Source organism: Sarcophilus harrisii, chromosome 4, assembly GCF_902635505.1.
Source record: "Sarcophilus harrisii chromosome 4, mSarHar1.11, whole genome shotgun sequence".
Taxonomy (NCBI): Eukaryota; Metazoa; Chordata; class Mammalia; order Dasyuromorphia; family Dasyuridae; genus Sarcophilus; species Sarcophilus harrisii.
The window spans coordinates 24952613-24971257 of record NC_045429.1 but is presented as its reverse complement, the minus strand read 5'-3'; the positions used below and the strand labels follow the sequence as shown (position 1 = coordinate 24971257).

At 40.9% G+C, this 18645-nt stretch overlaps 1 protein-coding gene across 2 annotated transcripts in view; it reads left to right on the top strand.

Moving 5' to 3' along the window:
• Nucleotides 1-13150: 13150 nt before the first annotated feature.
• RNF11 (ring finger protein 11) overlaps nucleotides 13151-18645 on the top strand; it is a 76459-nt gene continuing 70964 nt past the window's right edge. The window contains exon 1 of one of the 2 annotated variants that reach the window (XM_031969140.1): nucleotides 13151-13815. In XM_031969140.1, coding sequence (XP_031825000.1) covers nucleotides 13177-13815 — 639 coding nt within the window. In that variant the 5' untranslated portion in view covers nucleotides 13151-13176. Of the gene's footprint in view, nucleotides 13816-14462; nucleotides 14894-18645 lie in introns of those variants that run through there. The other variant, XM_031969141.1, reaches the window with a different exon arrangement.

Below are 18645 nucleotides of genomic sequence, written 5' to 3'. Positions count from 1 at the left end.
GCCTTAATTCCCTGGACCAATCAAGTCTCCAGGATGATCTTATTGTCTTTTAAGAAGTTTAAAAATACATGATTTTTCCAGCTATGCAAAAGGGCTGACCATCATGGTTCCTGTATTCATTAGTAACTTGTCATATGACTAGATAACAGTTCATTCAAAAAGAATATGGATAGTTTAATGAATTACAAACTTAACATATATGCAACCACAACAGTATGATATGGTAGCAAAAAATGACCAAGGCAGGAATGCCAGACCAAAGGGAAGCCTGCATTCTGTCACTCTTAAATAGCAAAACTTTCCAGCTGGCCAATTATTTAATAAGTTCAAAAGCAATCTACTGACCCTCTAGAGAGGGTAAGCTCACAAGCATGCTGCTGGGCAGATTCAAACCCAGGTCAGGAACTTGCAGAGTTTAGATCAGGGGGCCAGTTATCAGATTTTGCCTTGAATTCACTATATCCTCCCACACTGAATACACTGAAAGCTAATGGGTCCTCAACTTGAGCTGTCCTGAAATTCTGAAACAACATAACACTCAATATTAAAAGAAAGCAGCAGCAGGACCAGCCTCAACATTCCCTCCATATGTATGTGAAGCCCAACACTAACAAAGTCTAAAGTCAGGAAACAGGCTGGAGGAATGGGTAAATAAACAAAAAATAATTCTATTATGAAAAGCTTTTGTGATGATGGAGACAATCAAGACACATATAGGAGATTTATTCCAAAACATGTACGAGCAAAGCCATGAAGAAAAACACAACTTTGGCATAAATTTAACTAGACTTCTAAGAAGAAGAGAAAGTTAAAAATATATAGATAAAATGAGAGACAAAGATGAGAGGTGGAAGATCTATGGAAGAAAAAATTGGAAGAGGTATAAAACCTTGCCCAAACAAAACAAAAATACTTTGAAATTAGAATAGAGCAAATGCAGAAGCCAATAACTCCAATAGACAATAAAAATGTTAAAGTCAAGGTTGAAAGAATAGAAGATGAAGATATTTCATAGCAAAAACAACAGAAAAGCAGATTGAGTAGAGAAATCTATGAAGAAAAACTAGGACATTAATTCATTGTTGGTGGAGTTGTGAAATGATCCAACCATTCTGGAGAGCAATTTGGAACTATGCTTGAAGGTCTATAAAACAGTGCATATACCCTTTGATCCATCAGTGTCACTATTGGGTCTGTATTTCAAAGATCCTTATATTTTCATAAAAGTATCTCATAAAAGAGGTGAAAGGATTCACATGTGCAAAAATGTTTGTAGCAGCCTTTGTGTAGTAGAAAAGAATTAGAAATTGAGTGGTTGCCTATTAATTGAGGAATGGCTGAAAAAGTTATGGTTATGAATATAATGGAATATTGTTATTCTATAAGAAGTGATGTTCATGTTTAACATATATTGGACTACTTGCCATTTCAAGGAGGGTGTGGAGGAAAGAGTGGAAAGTTGGAACACAGCGTTTTGCAAGGGATAATATTGAAGAATTATCCACAAATATGTTTTGAAAAATTAAAAAAAACTTTAATTAAAAAAATGATGTTCAGAGATCAGAAGGGAAGCAGAAAACTGGGGGAAAATTTATATCCAAAGGTTCTGATAAAGTCCTCATTTCTAAAATATAGAGAGAACTGACTCAAATTTATGAGAATAAAAAACATTCTCTAATTGATAAATGGTCAAAAGATGTGAACAATTTTCAGATGAAGAAATTAAAGCCATTTCTAGTCATATGAAAAAAGTTCTAAATCATTATTGATTCAAGAAATGCAAATTAAAATAATTTTAAGGTACCACTACACACCTCTCAGATTAGCCAAAATGACAGGAAAAGATAATGACAAATGTTGGAGGGGATATGGCAAAACTGAACCTAATACATTGTTGGTGGAGTTGTGAACTGATCCAACCATTGTGGAGAACAACTTGGAACTATGCCCAAAGGGCTATCAAACTGTGAATACCCTTTAATCCAGCACTGTCTCTCCTGGATCTGTATCCCAAAGAGATCATAAAAAAGGGAAAAGGCCCCACATGTGCAAAAATGTTTATAGCAGCCTTTTTGGTAGTGGCAAAGAACTAGAAACTAAGTAGATGCCCATCAGTTGGGGAATGGCTGAATAAATTGTGGTATATGAATATTATTAGAATATAAATGAATTAGAATATTATTATACAATCCATATTGTATATGGAATATTATTATCCTATAAGAAATGATGAGCAGGATGATTTCAGAGAGGCCTGGAGAGACTTACATGAACTGATGCTAAGTGAAGTGAGTAGAACCAAGAGAACATTGTACATGGCAAGACTATGTGATGATAACTGTGATGGACATGGCTCTTTTCAACTATTGAGGTGATTCAGGCCATTCCAATAGACTTGTGATGGCTGCATCCAGAGAGAGGACTGTGGGGACTGAATATGAATCACCATATTATTTTCACATTTTTTATTGTTCTTTATTTGTACTGTTTTCTTTCTCATTTTTTTCCTTTTTGATCTGATTTTTCTTGTGAAGCATGATAAATAGAAAGATCTATAGAAGAATTGCACATGTTTAACATATATTTCCTTACTTGCTATCTAGGGGAGGGCCCTGAGGGGAAGAGAAGGAGAAAATCTGGAATACAAGATTTTGCAAGGGTGAATGTTGAAAAATATCTTTGCATTTATTTTTTAAAACAAAAAAAACTATTAAAAAAAAAAGAATATAAAAATGATGCACAGGCTAATTTCAGGAAAGCCTGGAAAGACTTACATGAACTGATGTTGAATGAAGTAAGTAGAATCAAGAGAATACTATACATAGTAACAAGATTATGTGATGATCAAAGGTGAAGGACTTGACTCTTCTCAGCAACTTCCTGATTAAAGGCAATTTCAATAGACTTAATATGGAAAATGTAATGAGCAACCAGAGACAGAATTATGGGGACTCAATATGAATTGAAGGATAGTATTTTCACTTCTTGTTTGTTTCTTTCTTTCTTGTGTTCTTCCCTCTTTTGGCATGATTTTTCTTGCACAGCATGACAAATATGGAAATATGTTAAAAAAAAAATCAGTTGTCCTATAAAATCACCCTTATTTAAAGAAGTAAATTACCTCTAGCAACTTTGCATGCTCATGTACAATTAAGGGAGAGCTATCATCTCACTAACAAGCTTTACAGAATGCAAGCTGGCACAGAAAAGTTATTTTTGTTCAGTTAATGAGAAGACTGAACTCTATTGATCAACCTTTTCTGATGGTAGAATGGAAGGAGGGGTTGTCACTAGCCTCAAAAGTTAGCTAATCATATTGTTTTTGCCATCTATGATACTTCAGACTTTGAAACCAGTCATATTGTGTAGAGGGCCAGGAGGCAAGAATCCATTCCAGATCTTGAATCTTATTACCAGCTTCCCTTTTCTTATTGAGTAGCAGAGGCGTACTTATTAATATAGTGATAAGAAACCTGGCAACTGAAGCAAAATGCAACTCAGTTATATAATGGATCAAAGACATATCTTTGAACTTAGGACAAGAAAAGCAGCCTACAATGGAGACCGAAAGGCATTTGGGAGAAAGGTACTTGAGGATACTGGGATGATAATTTTACTCTGATGTATATCTCAACTATTTACATCTCTGTAGAAGAAGCCAAAACCCAGGCTTAATCATTTGCATCTTGGCAATTGTGCTTGTTAGAAAGGATATAGGAATATCAAAGAATGTATTTTGTATTGTCTCTAAGCATTGGAGGTATATTTGTCTCTCTGATCAATAAAATTGAGTTCATATCGAATTCTCTCCACCTGGCCCCTTCATAAACACACCCTTATTTCACTACTGGAGCTGGACTTCAACAATACTGCTTTCTAACTATATTGTTTTCTGGGTTTTTTTTTTTTTATTCCTCAAAACTATACGAAAATTAGCAAGTCCTACCTCATAATCTTTTGGCTGACTGAAGAGTTGAGAGACCCCTTTTATTAATAATGGCTAGCCTTACCAATAAATTGAATGTGCTTGGAACTTAATGCTTCAGTTTACCTTAACTTTCAAATGTAAGCTTTATTATGTATTTCTCTCTCTAGTGCAATGATCTTTCCCCTCTATTTTTATCTATTTATCTGTTTGCGTTTAATAGCTTTCTATTTTTCCAAATACATGCAAAGATAGTTTTCAACATTCACCTTTGTAAAACCTTGTGTTCCAAATTTTTCTCCCTCCCTCTCCCTTACCCTACCCCTCTTCCCTAGATTCCAATATAGGTTAAATGTGCAATTCTAAATATATTTTCATATTCTTCATGCTGTGTAAGAAAAATCAGATCAAAAGAAGAAAAAATGAGAAAGAAAAAAACAAGCAATATCAAGAAGAAGATGAAAATACTATGCTTTAATTCACATCCAGTCTCTGTATTTCTCTCTCTGGATGCAGATAGTTCTTTCCATCACAAGTCTGTTGGAAATTGCCTTGAATCACCTCACTGTGGAAAAGAGCCAAGTTGGGGGAGGATCTGGGAAGATGGTAGAGTAGGTCAGTAAATTTCAAGCTCTTCAGATTTCCCCCACAAATAGAACAAATTTACACCTCAGGGTGAACATAGACTGGCAAAAAATCAAGAAGATTTGGGACAGAACAGGGGTCCTTCTGGTACAACCTAAGAAGATCTGAAGAAAAATTCCAGGCCAGGATTAACCCATGGGAAGTACAAACACCTCCAGACCTAGCCTGCAGAAACACCAAGGGAGGCATGGGATTAGCTGGGTTTGGCTGGAACTTCAGCAGGAACCTCAGAAATTTTCACTTCCAGGACTGTGTACAAAGTCCAGGATCTGAATCTGGATAGACTGAGTGAACCTCAGCTGATCAGGAACACCAGGCCCAGCTGTACTACAGAGACGTGACTCTGGGCAAGGGGAACTAGCACATTGGGAGTGCAGGGGCTAGGGGCAGGGCTGGCTTCGAGAACTTGCAGGATCAGGGAGCTCTTGGTTTGGTGTTCCAGGTCAGAGGGGAGAGCTGAAGTGAAGCTTCACAATTAGAGGTGCTTATGCTAATACTTCTCATTTAAAATTTTAAAGAATGAACCTAATCATAGAAACTTATGGGAATAGGGAAGAATGCGGTTCATCTTTGTAGGAAGACACTAAAGTAAAAAAACAAAAAAAACAAAAACAAAAAAACTTCTTTTACCCCAAAGAGTATTGTTAAATGGCTTCTTGCCCAGAGGGAATTTATAGAACTCAAAAAAGAATTTAAAAATCAAATGAGAAACTCTAAGGAAAAACTAAAAAGATAAAAATAAAAACTATCCAAGAAAAACAAGATTATGAAAAAAAAAGTTATCCAACTAGAAAAGGAGATATAGAATCTTAAAGATGAAAATAACTCTTTGAAAATTAGAACTGGGCAAAGGGAAGCTGGTGAAACTATAAGAGAAAGTATATATGTATATAAGAAATAACAAAACAGAATATAAAGAATGAAAGAATTGAACAGAATGTGAAGCATCTTATAAGAAAAATGACAGATCTGAAAAATAGATCAAGAAAAGAAAATTAAGAATAATTTGACTACTTAATAGCTGTGACCAAAAAAAGAACCTTGACACAATAATGCAAGAAATAATCCCAAAAAAATTGTTTTGGAGTGATAGAACATAGATGGAAGCAGAATTTTTTTTTTTAAATCCACCAATCACTACCTCAAAGAGATCTTTTGTGGTAAACATATAGGGATATTATTGCCAAATTTCAAAACCCTCAAATCAGAAAGTTTTGAAAAAAAAAAGGTAGGGGGGAAACAATTCAAATATGTTGGAACTGCGATTAAAATCAGACAGCAATCACAGGCAACACTATATATATATATATATATATATATATATATATATATGCCACGAAAGGTATAGCACCCTCCATAATCTGTAAAGAAATAAAAGGGGAAGGATGGGCAGAGGAGGAAGCAAAGGGTGGAGGAAGAAGACAAGGGATCCATGGGTTGGGGAGGTTAAGTAATAACAAGGCAAATTAAGGAGCAAAATTAAAACAGAAGAGCTAGCAGAGATAGTAAAGAAAAGATATACACAAACAATACAAGGATCAGGAGTCGAATTTGTTAGGAAAAAAAATACAGCTAATAATCATAGGTCTTAGATAAAATCAAACTTAAAGATTCAATCAAGAGAGAAATCTGTATTATATGTCAGTCATATTAATATTGTTTTAGATATATTTTTACATATGGCTAAATACATGTGTATATGTGTGTGTGTGTCTGTGTGCGTGTGTAGTGGGCCAGAATTCTGGAGAAAGGTATCAACTCAGTGGAACTGATATGACACTGGTTATCTAGTTTAGCATAGTGATTAATAGTTCTCTAGTTCAGTATGATTGATTTAATCTTACAACAAATAATATAATGTTTGGTTTATATCAATATACTGCATATAAACTGGGAAAAACTCAGAGACAGAGTGGAACAAACTCAGGGAAGACAGAGGACTGACTGGAGGCTGGAGCACAAGCTCCCGGACTCAGGGAGACTTCAAGACAGAGATAGTCCTCCTGCCTCCCCCACAGAAACCAAGACACATTCCGAAGGACCACCAGAAAGCTAGCCCAGATCCCAGGCAAGGAAACAGACTGTGAAGGAGATAAAGATTTTTGGACTTTATCTCTGGCTATTTTCATGGTGATTACTCTGCTGAAATGAAGGCTGCTCCAGAGACCTCCAGAAAACTAACCAGAACACCACATATATGCATGTAGCTCTATGTATAGGTATATATAAATATATGTTTATGTATGTAGGTCTGTGGATGGATGTGAATGTATATGTATATAAGTGTGCATGAGTGAGGTATATGTATATGTGTATATTAAGTATATCTATGCTTAATCATAGCCTTCTTAGAGGAGGTGAGGGGATGAAAGGGGGGAAAAGAATAAAGTTTAAAAAGTGTACAGTAGAGAACAAAAGAACAACCTACGCAAAGCAGCAAAGAAAAGATAGCCACTTAGCCCTCTTTGTAGTGGCCAGAAACTGGAAACTGGGTGGATGCCCATCAATTAGAGAATGGCTGAATAAATTGTGGTATATGAATATTATGGAATATTATTGTTCTTAAGAAATGACCAGCAGGATGATTTCAGAGAGGTCTGGAGAGACTTACATGAATTCATGCTGAGTGAAATGAGCAGAACCAGGAGATCATTATATACTTCAACAACAATACTATATGATGATCAGTTCTGATGGGCATGATCCTCTTCAGCAATGAGATGAACCACATCAGTTCCAATAGAACAGTAATGAATTGAACCAGCTTCAGCCAGTGAAAGAACTCTGGGAGATGACTATGAACCACTACATAGGATTCCCAATCCCTCTATTTTTGTCTACCTGCATTTTTGATTTCCTTCACAGGTTAATAGTACACTATTTCAAAGTCCGATTCTTTTTGCACAGCAAAATAATTGTATAGACATGTATGCATATATTGTATTTAACATACACTTTAACAGATTTAACATGTATTGTCAACCTGCCATCTAGGGGAGGGGGTGGGGAGGAGGGGAAAAATTGGAACAAAAGGTTTTGCAATTGCCAATGCTGAAAAATTACCCATGCATATATCTTGTAAATAAAAAGCTATAATAATAATAATAAAAACAATTGGCAAAAAAAAAGAAAAGATAGCCACTCATGAATACAATTTCTTCTACTACATATATATCCTTTCTTGAACTGGAAATTTATTGTTATATATTTTGAATCCTTCCTGATGTTCTGCTGGGTATATGATAATGTTCTGTTCTGTTTTGTTTTATTTTCCTTTTCTGTTTTTTTTTCTATTCTTTTTTAATAGATAAAGAAAAAAATCATATCAGAATTGATCATGACAATCTTGTTGCTATGTACAACGTTCTCTCAGTTCTACTCACTTCACTTAGCATCAGTTCATTTAAGTCTTTCCAGGCTTTTCTAAAATCAGCCTGCTCATCATTTCTTATAGAATAATAATATTCCATTACATATACCTTAACTTATTCAGCCATTCTCCAACTAATGGGCATCCACTTACTTTGCAGTTTCTTGACACTATAAAAAGAGCTGCTACAATCCTTTTTGCACATGTAGGTCTTTTCCCTTCTTTTATGATTTCTTTCGGATACAAACCTAGTAGAGACACTGCTGGATCAAAGGGTCTGCACAGTTTGTTAGTCTTTTGGGCATGGATGAACTTTTAAAAAAAAGAATTTAAATGCTTGACTATTTGGTATGTGTGTGCATGTCTGTATGATTTGTTATCTCTAGAGCCTTGAAACATAATACATATTTCCTGCTTATCTCTTGTTACCATATCTACGTGTAGTGTCATTTTAACTGAAATCATGATTGTTATCCCTGCTTTTTTTCTTTAGTTCAACAGAAGAATAATATATTTGCATGAGCCCCTCATTTTAATTCTACATGAATATGTTTCAAGTGTGTGTGTGGGGGGGGTGTTTGTTTTTTTGTCTTTTTTGGGGGTAAACAATATATTGTAGGATTCTGTTCTCTAATCTTTTTTTTTCCATTTATGGGTGAATTCATCTCATTCACATTCATAGTTATGCTCAATTGTCTATTTCCTTTCAGCATGTCCTTTTGTACTTTTTCTTGGTTGATCTATCTTCCTTTACAAATAAGATAATAAAAGAGAGGAAGATTGTCCGACATTTATGATCTATAAACAAAATGGTCTGATTCTGGTCTTTTGCAGCTCTTCCAAAAAAGCTAGGTATGCCCTATCTGTGATCATGTTTTTACTCTTTCTTCCTTTCCTTTTAATCCTAACTTCACCTTTTTCCCTTCAACATTTGACTTTGTTTTACTCTACCTGTTGTTTCTTTCCTCTTAAACCCCTCTTCTCCTCCCTTCTTTATCCTTGCTTATCTTCCTTTTAGTTTAAATTTTATTTCTATATCATTGCAGATCCATTTCCTTGCACATGATTATATTTAGTTTTGCTGAATATGTTATTTTTGGTTGAAAAGCCTTTAGCATCATTTTCCAAGCTCACCTATCTTTTATCAAAGTAGTTAACAAGTCCTATGTGATCCTTTCTGTGGGATTTTTTTTTTTGGGGGGGGGGGGTTGCTTATACTTTTTATTTGACCTGGAAACTCTGGACTTGAACTATGACATGTCCTGGGAGTTTTCATTTTGATGTTTCTGGGTGATATGGATTTTATTTTCACTTTGCCCACTGGTTCTAAGAGTGCTATGCAGTTTTCACTTATAATTCCTTGAAAGTGACATTCAAACTTTTCTGGAGTCATGATTTTTAAATAATCCCATAAGTTTTATATGGTTTCTCCTTTACCTTTTTTCCAGGTCAATTATTTTTTTAATTATACTTTTTTTTTTCATTTTTAAAAATAGTTTGCTTTTGTTTTAATATTTCTTGTTATCTCATTGTGTTCTATTTAGGCCACTATTTGGTAACATTCAAAGCATTCAATTTCTGGGTGAAGTTTTCCACCATGGTCAATTCTCCTCACTACTTCCTACAGAGCTATTACATTTTGTATCTCATTTCGTATCCTATAGGCACTTTTGTAATTCCTGTGACCAGGACATTTTCCTTCTTCTAAAGTCAATCTCTTCTTTGGTTTACTTACTATGCATATTTTAGTCTAAATATCTCTTTATATTTTTCAATGATTTCCTCAGATTCTCAGATTCACCTCTTCTGGTTTCATTTTCTAAGTTGTAGGACCTGGACTTAAGTAAAACTCTGCTCTTGTAATTCTAAATGACATGATCCTGAGCGTAGGGCCTCAAGGATCTTGAGGGCTACTCTGGAGCTGAGCTCTTCCTTAGACTTCTCTCTTGCCTCAGCTTTGCCACTACCTGTTAGGTTCTGCTAGGAGCCCTTCCTCCCTACTGCTGGGCACAGAAGCTGTTTTTACGCTGGGCTCTACATAGGACTGTCCCTTGCTACAGAGTTTGTGAGCAACTTTGTTTTAGGTTCTGCTTGGAGCCATCATTCCCTGTTGATGGATCCTGAGACTGTTGGAACACTGATCAACCTGGGCTAGTCTTTACTAGGGTTAAGGGTCCTTTTCTTGCTACTGGGCCATAGACCATACTGAATTTTTCCAATTGCCCTGGAACTGCTGTATAATGTTTTCCACCAACCCAACTTATCTATCCCATAAATTCTAGGATTTTGGTGGTCTTTTTAACTGAAATACTTCCAAGTTTTACTGGAATGTTTGCAGGGCTGTGGACTCCTCTAGGTCCTAGAATGTCACTATTTTCTCCACAATACCCCATAAGTTATATCTCCTAGATTTTCCTTATGGATAACATATGCTGACTCAGTGCTAAAAGACTCAGTCTTTTGGGATTTCTCAGCAACACACCAGCCCTATTCAAGGAGCAGGGGTGGAAACTGGGCAGGATGGAAGAGAGGAATAGAGTTATGTCAAACCTTTCAGAGAAGCCTGACCACTGAACCAGAAAGCTACTAACGCAATGGAACTGAGAAAGAAGTGAGTCTGTTCTGTGATGTTCTATTTTCCTGCCTCCAGAATGTGTATGTCATATAGCCATCTTTCTCTGGAACTTCCCACAATGGGAGGACCTCCACTATGCAAGCTCAAGCCTGCTCCTCTAAGACATCTTCTATTTAATACTTATTTCCTTGAACCCAAGTGACTAAATAGTAATCCTGAAACCTCTTTCCAGCCTTGGTGGAAATATTATGAATTCAAAAGGTTGGGAATTTGGGGGTCTCTAAGTTAGTATTGATTGTACTGAGATGTGTTCCCTATAGCCATTACAATTCTTTTTGGAGGTGATGACCACTGATAGGATAAGGAGAACCCCAACCTCTGCCTGCCTTGACTTGCTAGAAGACGAGACCTTTAGGGTGAAAATACAGAATTAAGGTAAAGAAGAAATGCCTCTATTCAGCTATTCAGCAGTCCCACTGAGCACAATAGGAATTAGAAGTTAATGCTTCCTTAGTTGAATGTTTATCAATGTAAATATCTTATATTCTTAACATTTTTATGTGTAGAAAATAGTTAACTTATTCTATATTACTATTAAAAGCTGGATCTATATTATATATGGAATATCTTTCTAGTCTCTTTGGGGGAGACCCTAGACCTAAGTTTTAAGTGATTTCACTTAAAAGTTGTGTTGTTCCAAAGAGTTGGGATCCTTTTTTGTGTGTGTGTGAGAGAAGAAAGAAGAAGAAAAGGAAGAAGAAAGAAGAAGAAGAAGAAGAAAGAAGAAGAAGAAAGAAGAAGGAAGAAGAAGGAAGAAGAAGAAGGAAGAAGAAGAAGGAAAAAGAAGAAGGAGGAGGAAGAAGAAGGAGGAAGAAGGAGGAAGAAGAAGGAAGAAGAAGGAGGAAGAAGAAAGAAGGAAGAAGGAGGAAGAAGAAAGGAGGAAGAAGAAAGGAGGAAGAAGAAAGGAGGAAGAAGAAAGGAAGAAGAAGAAAGAAGAAGAAAGGAAGAAGAAGAAAGAAAGAAAGGAAGAAGAAGAAAGAAAGAAAGGAAGAAGAAGAAAGAAAGGAAGAAGAAGAAAGAAAGAAAGGAAGAAGAAGAAAGAAGAGGAGGGGGGGGGGGAGAGAGACAAAGCATTTCTGTGTATTCAGCAATGCTTTCAGGTTGTTACAAGAAGGGAGAGTTTAAAGGAAAAGTAACAAGTTCTCTTTTAAAAAGTGTTTAGTTTGAAATGCCGGTGGATCATCGTTTAGCTGACATGTCGATTTTAGCTACATAAAGATCGTACTGAATCCATGGAAGCTGATGAGATCACCAAGAGAGGATATAGAGGGAGAAAAGGAGAGGGCCCTGAAGGATCCCAAGACATAATGGGGTAAGACATAGATGATAATGATCTTTCAAAGGATATTGGAAAGGTAAAGCCCAATAGGCTGGGAGAGAACCGGGACACTGAAGTGTCATTAAAACCCAGAGAGGAAAGTATGTTGAGTAGAAGGGTTAGTGCACAAGGACTAGAAAGTTTTTTTGAGTTTTTCATTGAAGGGGAAGAGAGAGATGGAACAATAGCTTGAGGGAATGGCCAGGTTCAGTGAAAGTATTTGAAAGGTGGGGAAGTTTTGGGCATAGAGTGGGCATAGGATAGATAGGGTGGCAGGTAAAGAAGGTGCCCAAGTTCATCAAGGAAGCTCTCCAATGACAATGAACAGAGGAAGGAGAGAATAAATTTTTTTTTTTAATTTAAAATGTGAAGGAGGCAGAATAAAGAACATGTGTAGATTTTAGAGAATTCAGTTAGACTACAATCCCTCTGAGGGCAGGAATCCTGCTCTTCTGCTTCAAACCTATAAATCCAGGGCCTATTCTCTCCCCTAAACTCCAGCCAAGAGAAGATCTCTCACCGGCACCTCAAATTAAGTGCTTTTAACCCAGAACTTGTTACCTTTCCTTCAAACTCTTCACCTCTTTGTAAAGCAGGAAGAGCAAAAAGACCAATATTCAAAATTCAAAAATCCTGGGTCTACTTCTGGGGGAATCTTGGGAAAGTACTTTCTTAGCTTCAACACGGAAAACAGTTAGCTCTGGCTTCCTTTCTACCACCAAGAGAGTGTGACTTGATGATTCATCTCTGAAGCTTTCTTAATTTCCCCAGTTTCACATGAAGTCCCCAAGGCTGCTTCACCCCTCCTCCTTCCCCTGCTTTGACCTCATGACAGACGGGCAGGAAGAAATAAAAAAGGCCATCCATTTGGCACCCAGCCTGTGGCATACTTGTAGGGCATTCTTTTTGTGCGGGTCGGCCCATGGCACTGTTCAGAGATAGTGAGTGTTTCTTATGTAGTCCTGACCATTTTTCATAATAGAGGGGATTAAAAAAAAAAAAAAAACAAAAAACTAGCATCCAACTTCCCAGTTAAAAAAAAAAACTAGCATCCAACTTCCCAGTTAAAAAAAAAAAACTAGCATCCAACTTCCCAGTTAAAAAAAAAAAAAACTAGCATCCAACTTCCCAGTTTAAAAAAAAAAAACTAGCATCCAACTTCCCAGTTAAAAAAAAAAACTAGCATCCAACTTCCCAGTTAAAAAAAAAAAAGGTTTCTTTTAAAAATTGTTTTTTCCTTTTTTTTTATACACGGACATTAATTTTTTTCCAAATACATATTTATGCATCATTCATCGGGTCAGAGGGATCCGGGACGGCTCAGACTTGATCCCACCTTTGCCGCTTCCCTTTTCCCACTCCCAGTTCCTCCGGGGCTGGGCCCATCTGCCTCGCTCCCATTTGCACGGGGCTTTTCGTTCCAGGAGCATCTGTCGGAGGGAGAGGAGGCCAGCTCCCCCCCAGGACTGATTTTGCTCTTTATTGGGAACGGGACCAGCGACCCTGCGGCGGCGACGGGGACCGCTGCTCCTGGGTGGGAGCCGGAGGGAGTCGGGCAGAGCCGCCCGGGACCCCAGCGGCGGGTCCAAGGGCAAGGAGGCTGGCAGGGCCGCCGCGCAGGGCATGACCTGGCGCTTCCGTGTGGGACCAAGGGCTGCCCCGCGGCTGGAGAGTCTTCCCCTGCCTGGGGACAAGCCCCATCTCCGAGGGGCCGGCTGAGGCCAGAAAGCGGCCCCCTGCGAAGCCGCCGGGCACCCTCTGCGCCTTCAGTCGCGGGGACCCGCCCGGGTCGCTCAGGCCCCAGGCGTCCCAAGCCCACCCTTAGCTCGGGTTTTCCGGGCTCTGAATCCATCCCCCGCACCCCCCTCGAAAGGGACCTAGTCCTGCCTCGTTCTTCAGGCCACGAGCGGCTGAAGGGAAAGGTGCCTCGGGCGGGGCCTGCAGGGGGGGAGCAGAGGAAGAGCGGGAGACAGAGGAGGGTGCAGAGGGGGGGGGGGGGGGGGGGGGGGGGGGGGGGGGGGGGGGGGGGGGGGGGGGGGGGGGGGGGGGGGGGGGGGGGGGGGGGGGGCGGAGAGAAACGGGAGCTAAGGAACGGGGAAGAGGTAGAGAATGGGGAAGGACAGTGAGGAGAGCGAGAGAAGGAAGGGGGAGGAGGGGAGAAGGAAAGAGGAGGGAGGGAGGAGGAATGGGGGAAGGGAGAGGGAGGGGGGAGAGGCAAGGAAGCGCAGCTGCGTGCCGGCGCCGCGGGAGGGGGAGCACGAGGGGCGAGGCCTGGCCACGCAGAGCGGGGTGACGCCACGACGCTGGGCGGTCCCGCTCCACGCCGCGTCGCGCCGGGCCTCGTTGTGGCGGCCGGCGCTGAGGGGGCGGCGGTCGCTCGGCTGTGGTGGCGCCTCGCCTCGCCCGGTCTCGCGTGGGTCGGCTAGGATGCGGGCCTGGCCGGCGGCGCTCGTGTCCGCGGTGTCCGTGTCGGCGGCCCCGGGCCCCCTCCGGGCTCAGCCGGCCCGGCCCTGAGCCGCCGCCCTCGCGGGGGGCGGGGCCCCGGGGCAGCCGCGGCCGCTCCGGCCCCTCCCCCGCCCCCAGCGCCGCCCGAGCCCGAGCCCGGCCTCCCTGCCAGGCCGCTGCCGCGGGGCCCAGCCCGAGCCCGGAGCCCGGAGCCCGGAGCCGCCGCCCGGGGCCGCCCAGAGGGATGAGTCGCCGCCGCAGGCCAGCCTGAGCCCGGCCCGAGCAGCTAGAGCAGTCCCCGGGAGGGAGGCGGCGGCATCCCGGGACCGCCCCCGCCGCGACAGCCGCAGACCCTCTCCCTCGAGTGACCCCTTTCCGTCTCCCTAGGGCCCCCTCGCCCCCACCCCCGCCCCTCGCGCGCACTCCCGGAAGATGGGGAACTGCCTCAAGTCCCCCACCTCGGATGACATCTCCCTGCTCCACGAGTCTCAGTCGGACCCGGCCAGCTTCGGGGAGGGCACCGAGCCGGATCAGGAGCCGCCGCCGCCATATCAGGTAGGGGAGGCGGCGGCTGGAAGGGACCGGCGGCCGAGGGCCCAGCTGTCACGGGCGTCCGCCTGCCCAGCGTAGGTGGGGCGGAGGTCGGGGCTGGGAGAAGAGCGGAACTCGGGACTCCCGGAGGGAGGCTTGACTTCGGGAACCGGGGGCCCCCACCACGCCCCCCCTCCCGTTTTGGACGAGGAGCCTGGAAGCGCTTGGAAATCCCTGCGCGGGGTCGGCCTTGTTGCCGAGCTCCCGGCCTGGGGAGGGGGCGCTTACTCCTGGCCCCCCTCCCCCGCCCCCCAGTTAGAGATCAGTGTTACAGGTGCAGCGTTAAAGCGCCTCTGAGGACACGGGGGCGAAGCGGCTCGAGGGTCCCGGGCCGGGATGCCCGGGCTCCCCATTGGCTGTAAAATACGTCAGCCTTGCTAGTGCCGGCCCTCGGGGTCTGTGGGCGTGGGGGGGTGCCGAGTTGGGGTCCCTGCCCTGACCCGGAGGGCCGCGTTCTCTGGGCCGGACCGGGGGCCTCCTTTGTTGATTCATGTGGTGACATCACTGTCTAGGATTGTTCTTTTCTCTTGTCGGGGCTTAGATCGGGGCCCTTCTCTCCCCGAACCCCCAGGGCTGCTTCTGTGCCTTCCCGGGTGCCCCCTGTGTAGAAGGGACGGCTGATCGAAAGTCTCCGGACGAAGGCCGGGCTGGCGGGGCTGCCATGGCTTGTTTGCCAGCCCAGCTTCTCTCCGGGATGCTCCCCTCCCCCAAGGCGCTGGCTGTTTCTGATAGCTTAATCGCTGAGGGCTTGGAGATGACTTGGTAATTGAGGGAAATTTCCCAAAGCTAGGGAGGATTGCATGGGACCATGAACCCCCCGTGGGGATTCTGCTTGGTGTTAGTTAGACCCTTTTTCACTTCTGCCGTAACAAGGATGTTTATTGGCATCTGTTAAGCCCCTACCGTGTTCCAGAGACTGAGGGTAGAAAGACAAAGGCGGTGGCCATAGGCGCCGAGATTTGGAGTTATTAGCAGGGTCCTTCCAGGCCATCGAGTCTAGTCCCTCATTTCAGAGAGAAGGAAACCCAGACCGAGAGGTTCGGGTCACCTACATTTGCTGTCTGTGGTGGAATTTGAACCCAACTCTTTCTGACCAAGGGCAGTGCTCTATCCACTGCTCCACCATTCTCTAAAGAACTTAAGTCCTGAGGAATTAAGAGCTTGCCTCTAATAACTGCATAGCCATCTATTGGATAATTTGTTGTCAACTGGAAGACTGATGTCACAGCTATTTTAGGGAAGAAAACGTACAAATATACATGTATTAAATATGCCTACCGTACTTGTTTTTCGACAACTCTGTGAAATAAGGAATACAAGTATTACATTTGGAAAAACAGGCTTATGAAGATTTAGTGCCTTGCCTTTGACTGTCAGAGGAAGTGTTGAAGCCTAGCACTTAACCACTGAGCCTTGTCTGTATGTTTTCCTAAAGGGAAAAGGAATTTGCTCATATTCATCATTCCAATTAATTTGAAATTCCCGCTTTCATGATTTTTTTTTCTTTGTTAAATGTAATGAAGTTTTTGTTTTTGTTTTTTGTTTTTTTAAGAAATGGTTGATATGATTAACACAAGGAGATCTTTAATTTAGTCTTGCCTCGTCTAAAGGAATGAGTGATAGATGAAGAAGGAATTGTTTTATTTCAGGGAGTAGCTGATTATACTGACACAAATATAGCATTACACCATGCCCATTAGTTAGGATGTGGTCTATAAGTTTTGTTTCTATTACACAATGGACAGGTACAACAAGTTCTCTATAGAATAAACTTATCCTGTTCCATTGAACTCTTTGAGACAAAACAATTTCCATAGTTATTATTTAATGCATACAACTTAAAATTAAGCTTATGCTGTTTTATTTTAAGTTTACAGGATGGACAGTCTTTAAAAATCAGTAAATATTTCTAGGGCTATACATTTAAAACTGGAAAGGGATTGAAGTTTTCTAGTTTTCAGCTAATTAAAATGTGGGTCTCATAGTGGAATTATGATTTATTATCAGTAAATGTTTGATTTATATATTTATTTTATATGGTTATTTATCCAGGGTTACATGGAAATATCTTGGGGTGAAAAGAGGTCACTCCTGGAAAAACTTTAAGAAGCCCTAATTTAGTATAGCCCCCTCGTTTGATAAAAGAAACATCTTGGGGCCCAGAGAAGGTAATTGATTGACTTGCCCTACTTTATCCCAGTAGTTAAGTGGTGGAGCCAATATTTGAATCCAGATCCGATCACTTCCAAATCCACCTGGCACTCTTACCCCTATTCCATGTAGGCTGTTTGAAGGTGAATGTAATTGATTATTTTGTCTATTTACTGTTTTATTTTTCTTTTATATTATTGATCTTTTATGGAAATCAACCTAAAGATCAAATCTCAATTGTATTTTCATTCATTTTCACAGGATTTAATGTTTTCATTTTTATAACTGTGTTTACTGTCTTTTAATTCTTTTTTCCTAAGACCCTTTCTGGATGGACAGTTTTAATCTGAATATTCAAACCCACAAGTGTCCCATCCCCTCTCCCTGACCTCAAGGGACTATGCATTCCAAAAACATTTAAACACAGTATAGTGAATAAGACATTCTTCTCTTGTAAGAACTTGTTTAATCTAGTAGGGGGGGGAGAGTGGACATTTAAACAGATTCTATTTCATATTTTAGTCAGGGTTAAGATATAAAGTGCAGTGAGATCATTTGGAGGAAGAAAGCATTTCCAGGAAGGTTTGTTGCACTCAGTCACCCGGATGAGAGTTTGCTAATGAATATTTATCAGGGAATGAATGGTGCTTGGAGCATTTGCATGTGTACACTTACAATCTGCCCATTTGTGTTTTGCAACATTACAATAATTTAAAATTTACTAAGAATCGTTCTCTGACTAATTTTGTGTTCATGTAAAATTGTGGTGAGACAGATGTACATTAGAAATAGAAAATCTCTTATGTTTCTGCTATAGCACACAGCCATATTGTGCCCTTAATGAAGCTAAAGGTTTTGGAGAGTAGAACTTTGAATTTAAGTTCACTCACAACATTGCCTTCTGTTCTTTGATCAGTTTTTCTTAAGGAATAAAAATAAATATTAAATATTTTTGTGATTTGTGAAAGAGATATAATCCTCTCAATCTGGGAGACTATATATGTTTTATAATCTATAGGAAGATTATGTGACTTGTCCACAGTTACAAAGCTACTAAGTGTTACATATTTTTCTGATTAATCCCAACACCTGTTTCTTTCCTTCTTTCATAATATGACTTGGATAACAATTTTTAAGCTTTCCTTTGGGAATGTCAGAGGGATTTTTTTTTTTTTTGTTCATTTTAAATACTTTACTGCTCATATTGATGAGAGGAAGAAGAAAAAAATTTAGGTTTAAAAATTAGATACAAATAATGGTTCAGAGTTCACCAAATTTAGTTATTGGGTTTCAGTGATGAGGTACAATTTAAGACTTTAACTATATTTAGAAGCCTCTTCCCAACTCCCCAACCCCATGCCAGAAAAAAAAATCAAATCAGTTTTTAAAAATAGGGGTCATACATCTAGAGACAGAAAGGGGCCTCAGAAACCATCTAGCTTAAATGCTCTCATTCTACAGATGAGGAGACTAAGGCCCATGGAGGTGACCAGACTTGTCTAGGATCACAGAATCAGCAGCAGGCAAGATTTAAACCAAGGGCCCTGGACCCTGGAGAATAAAAT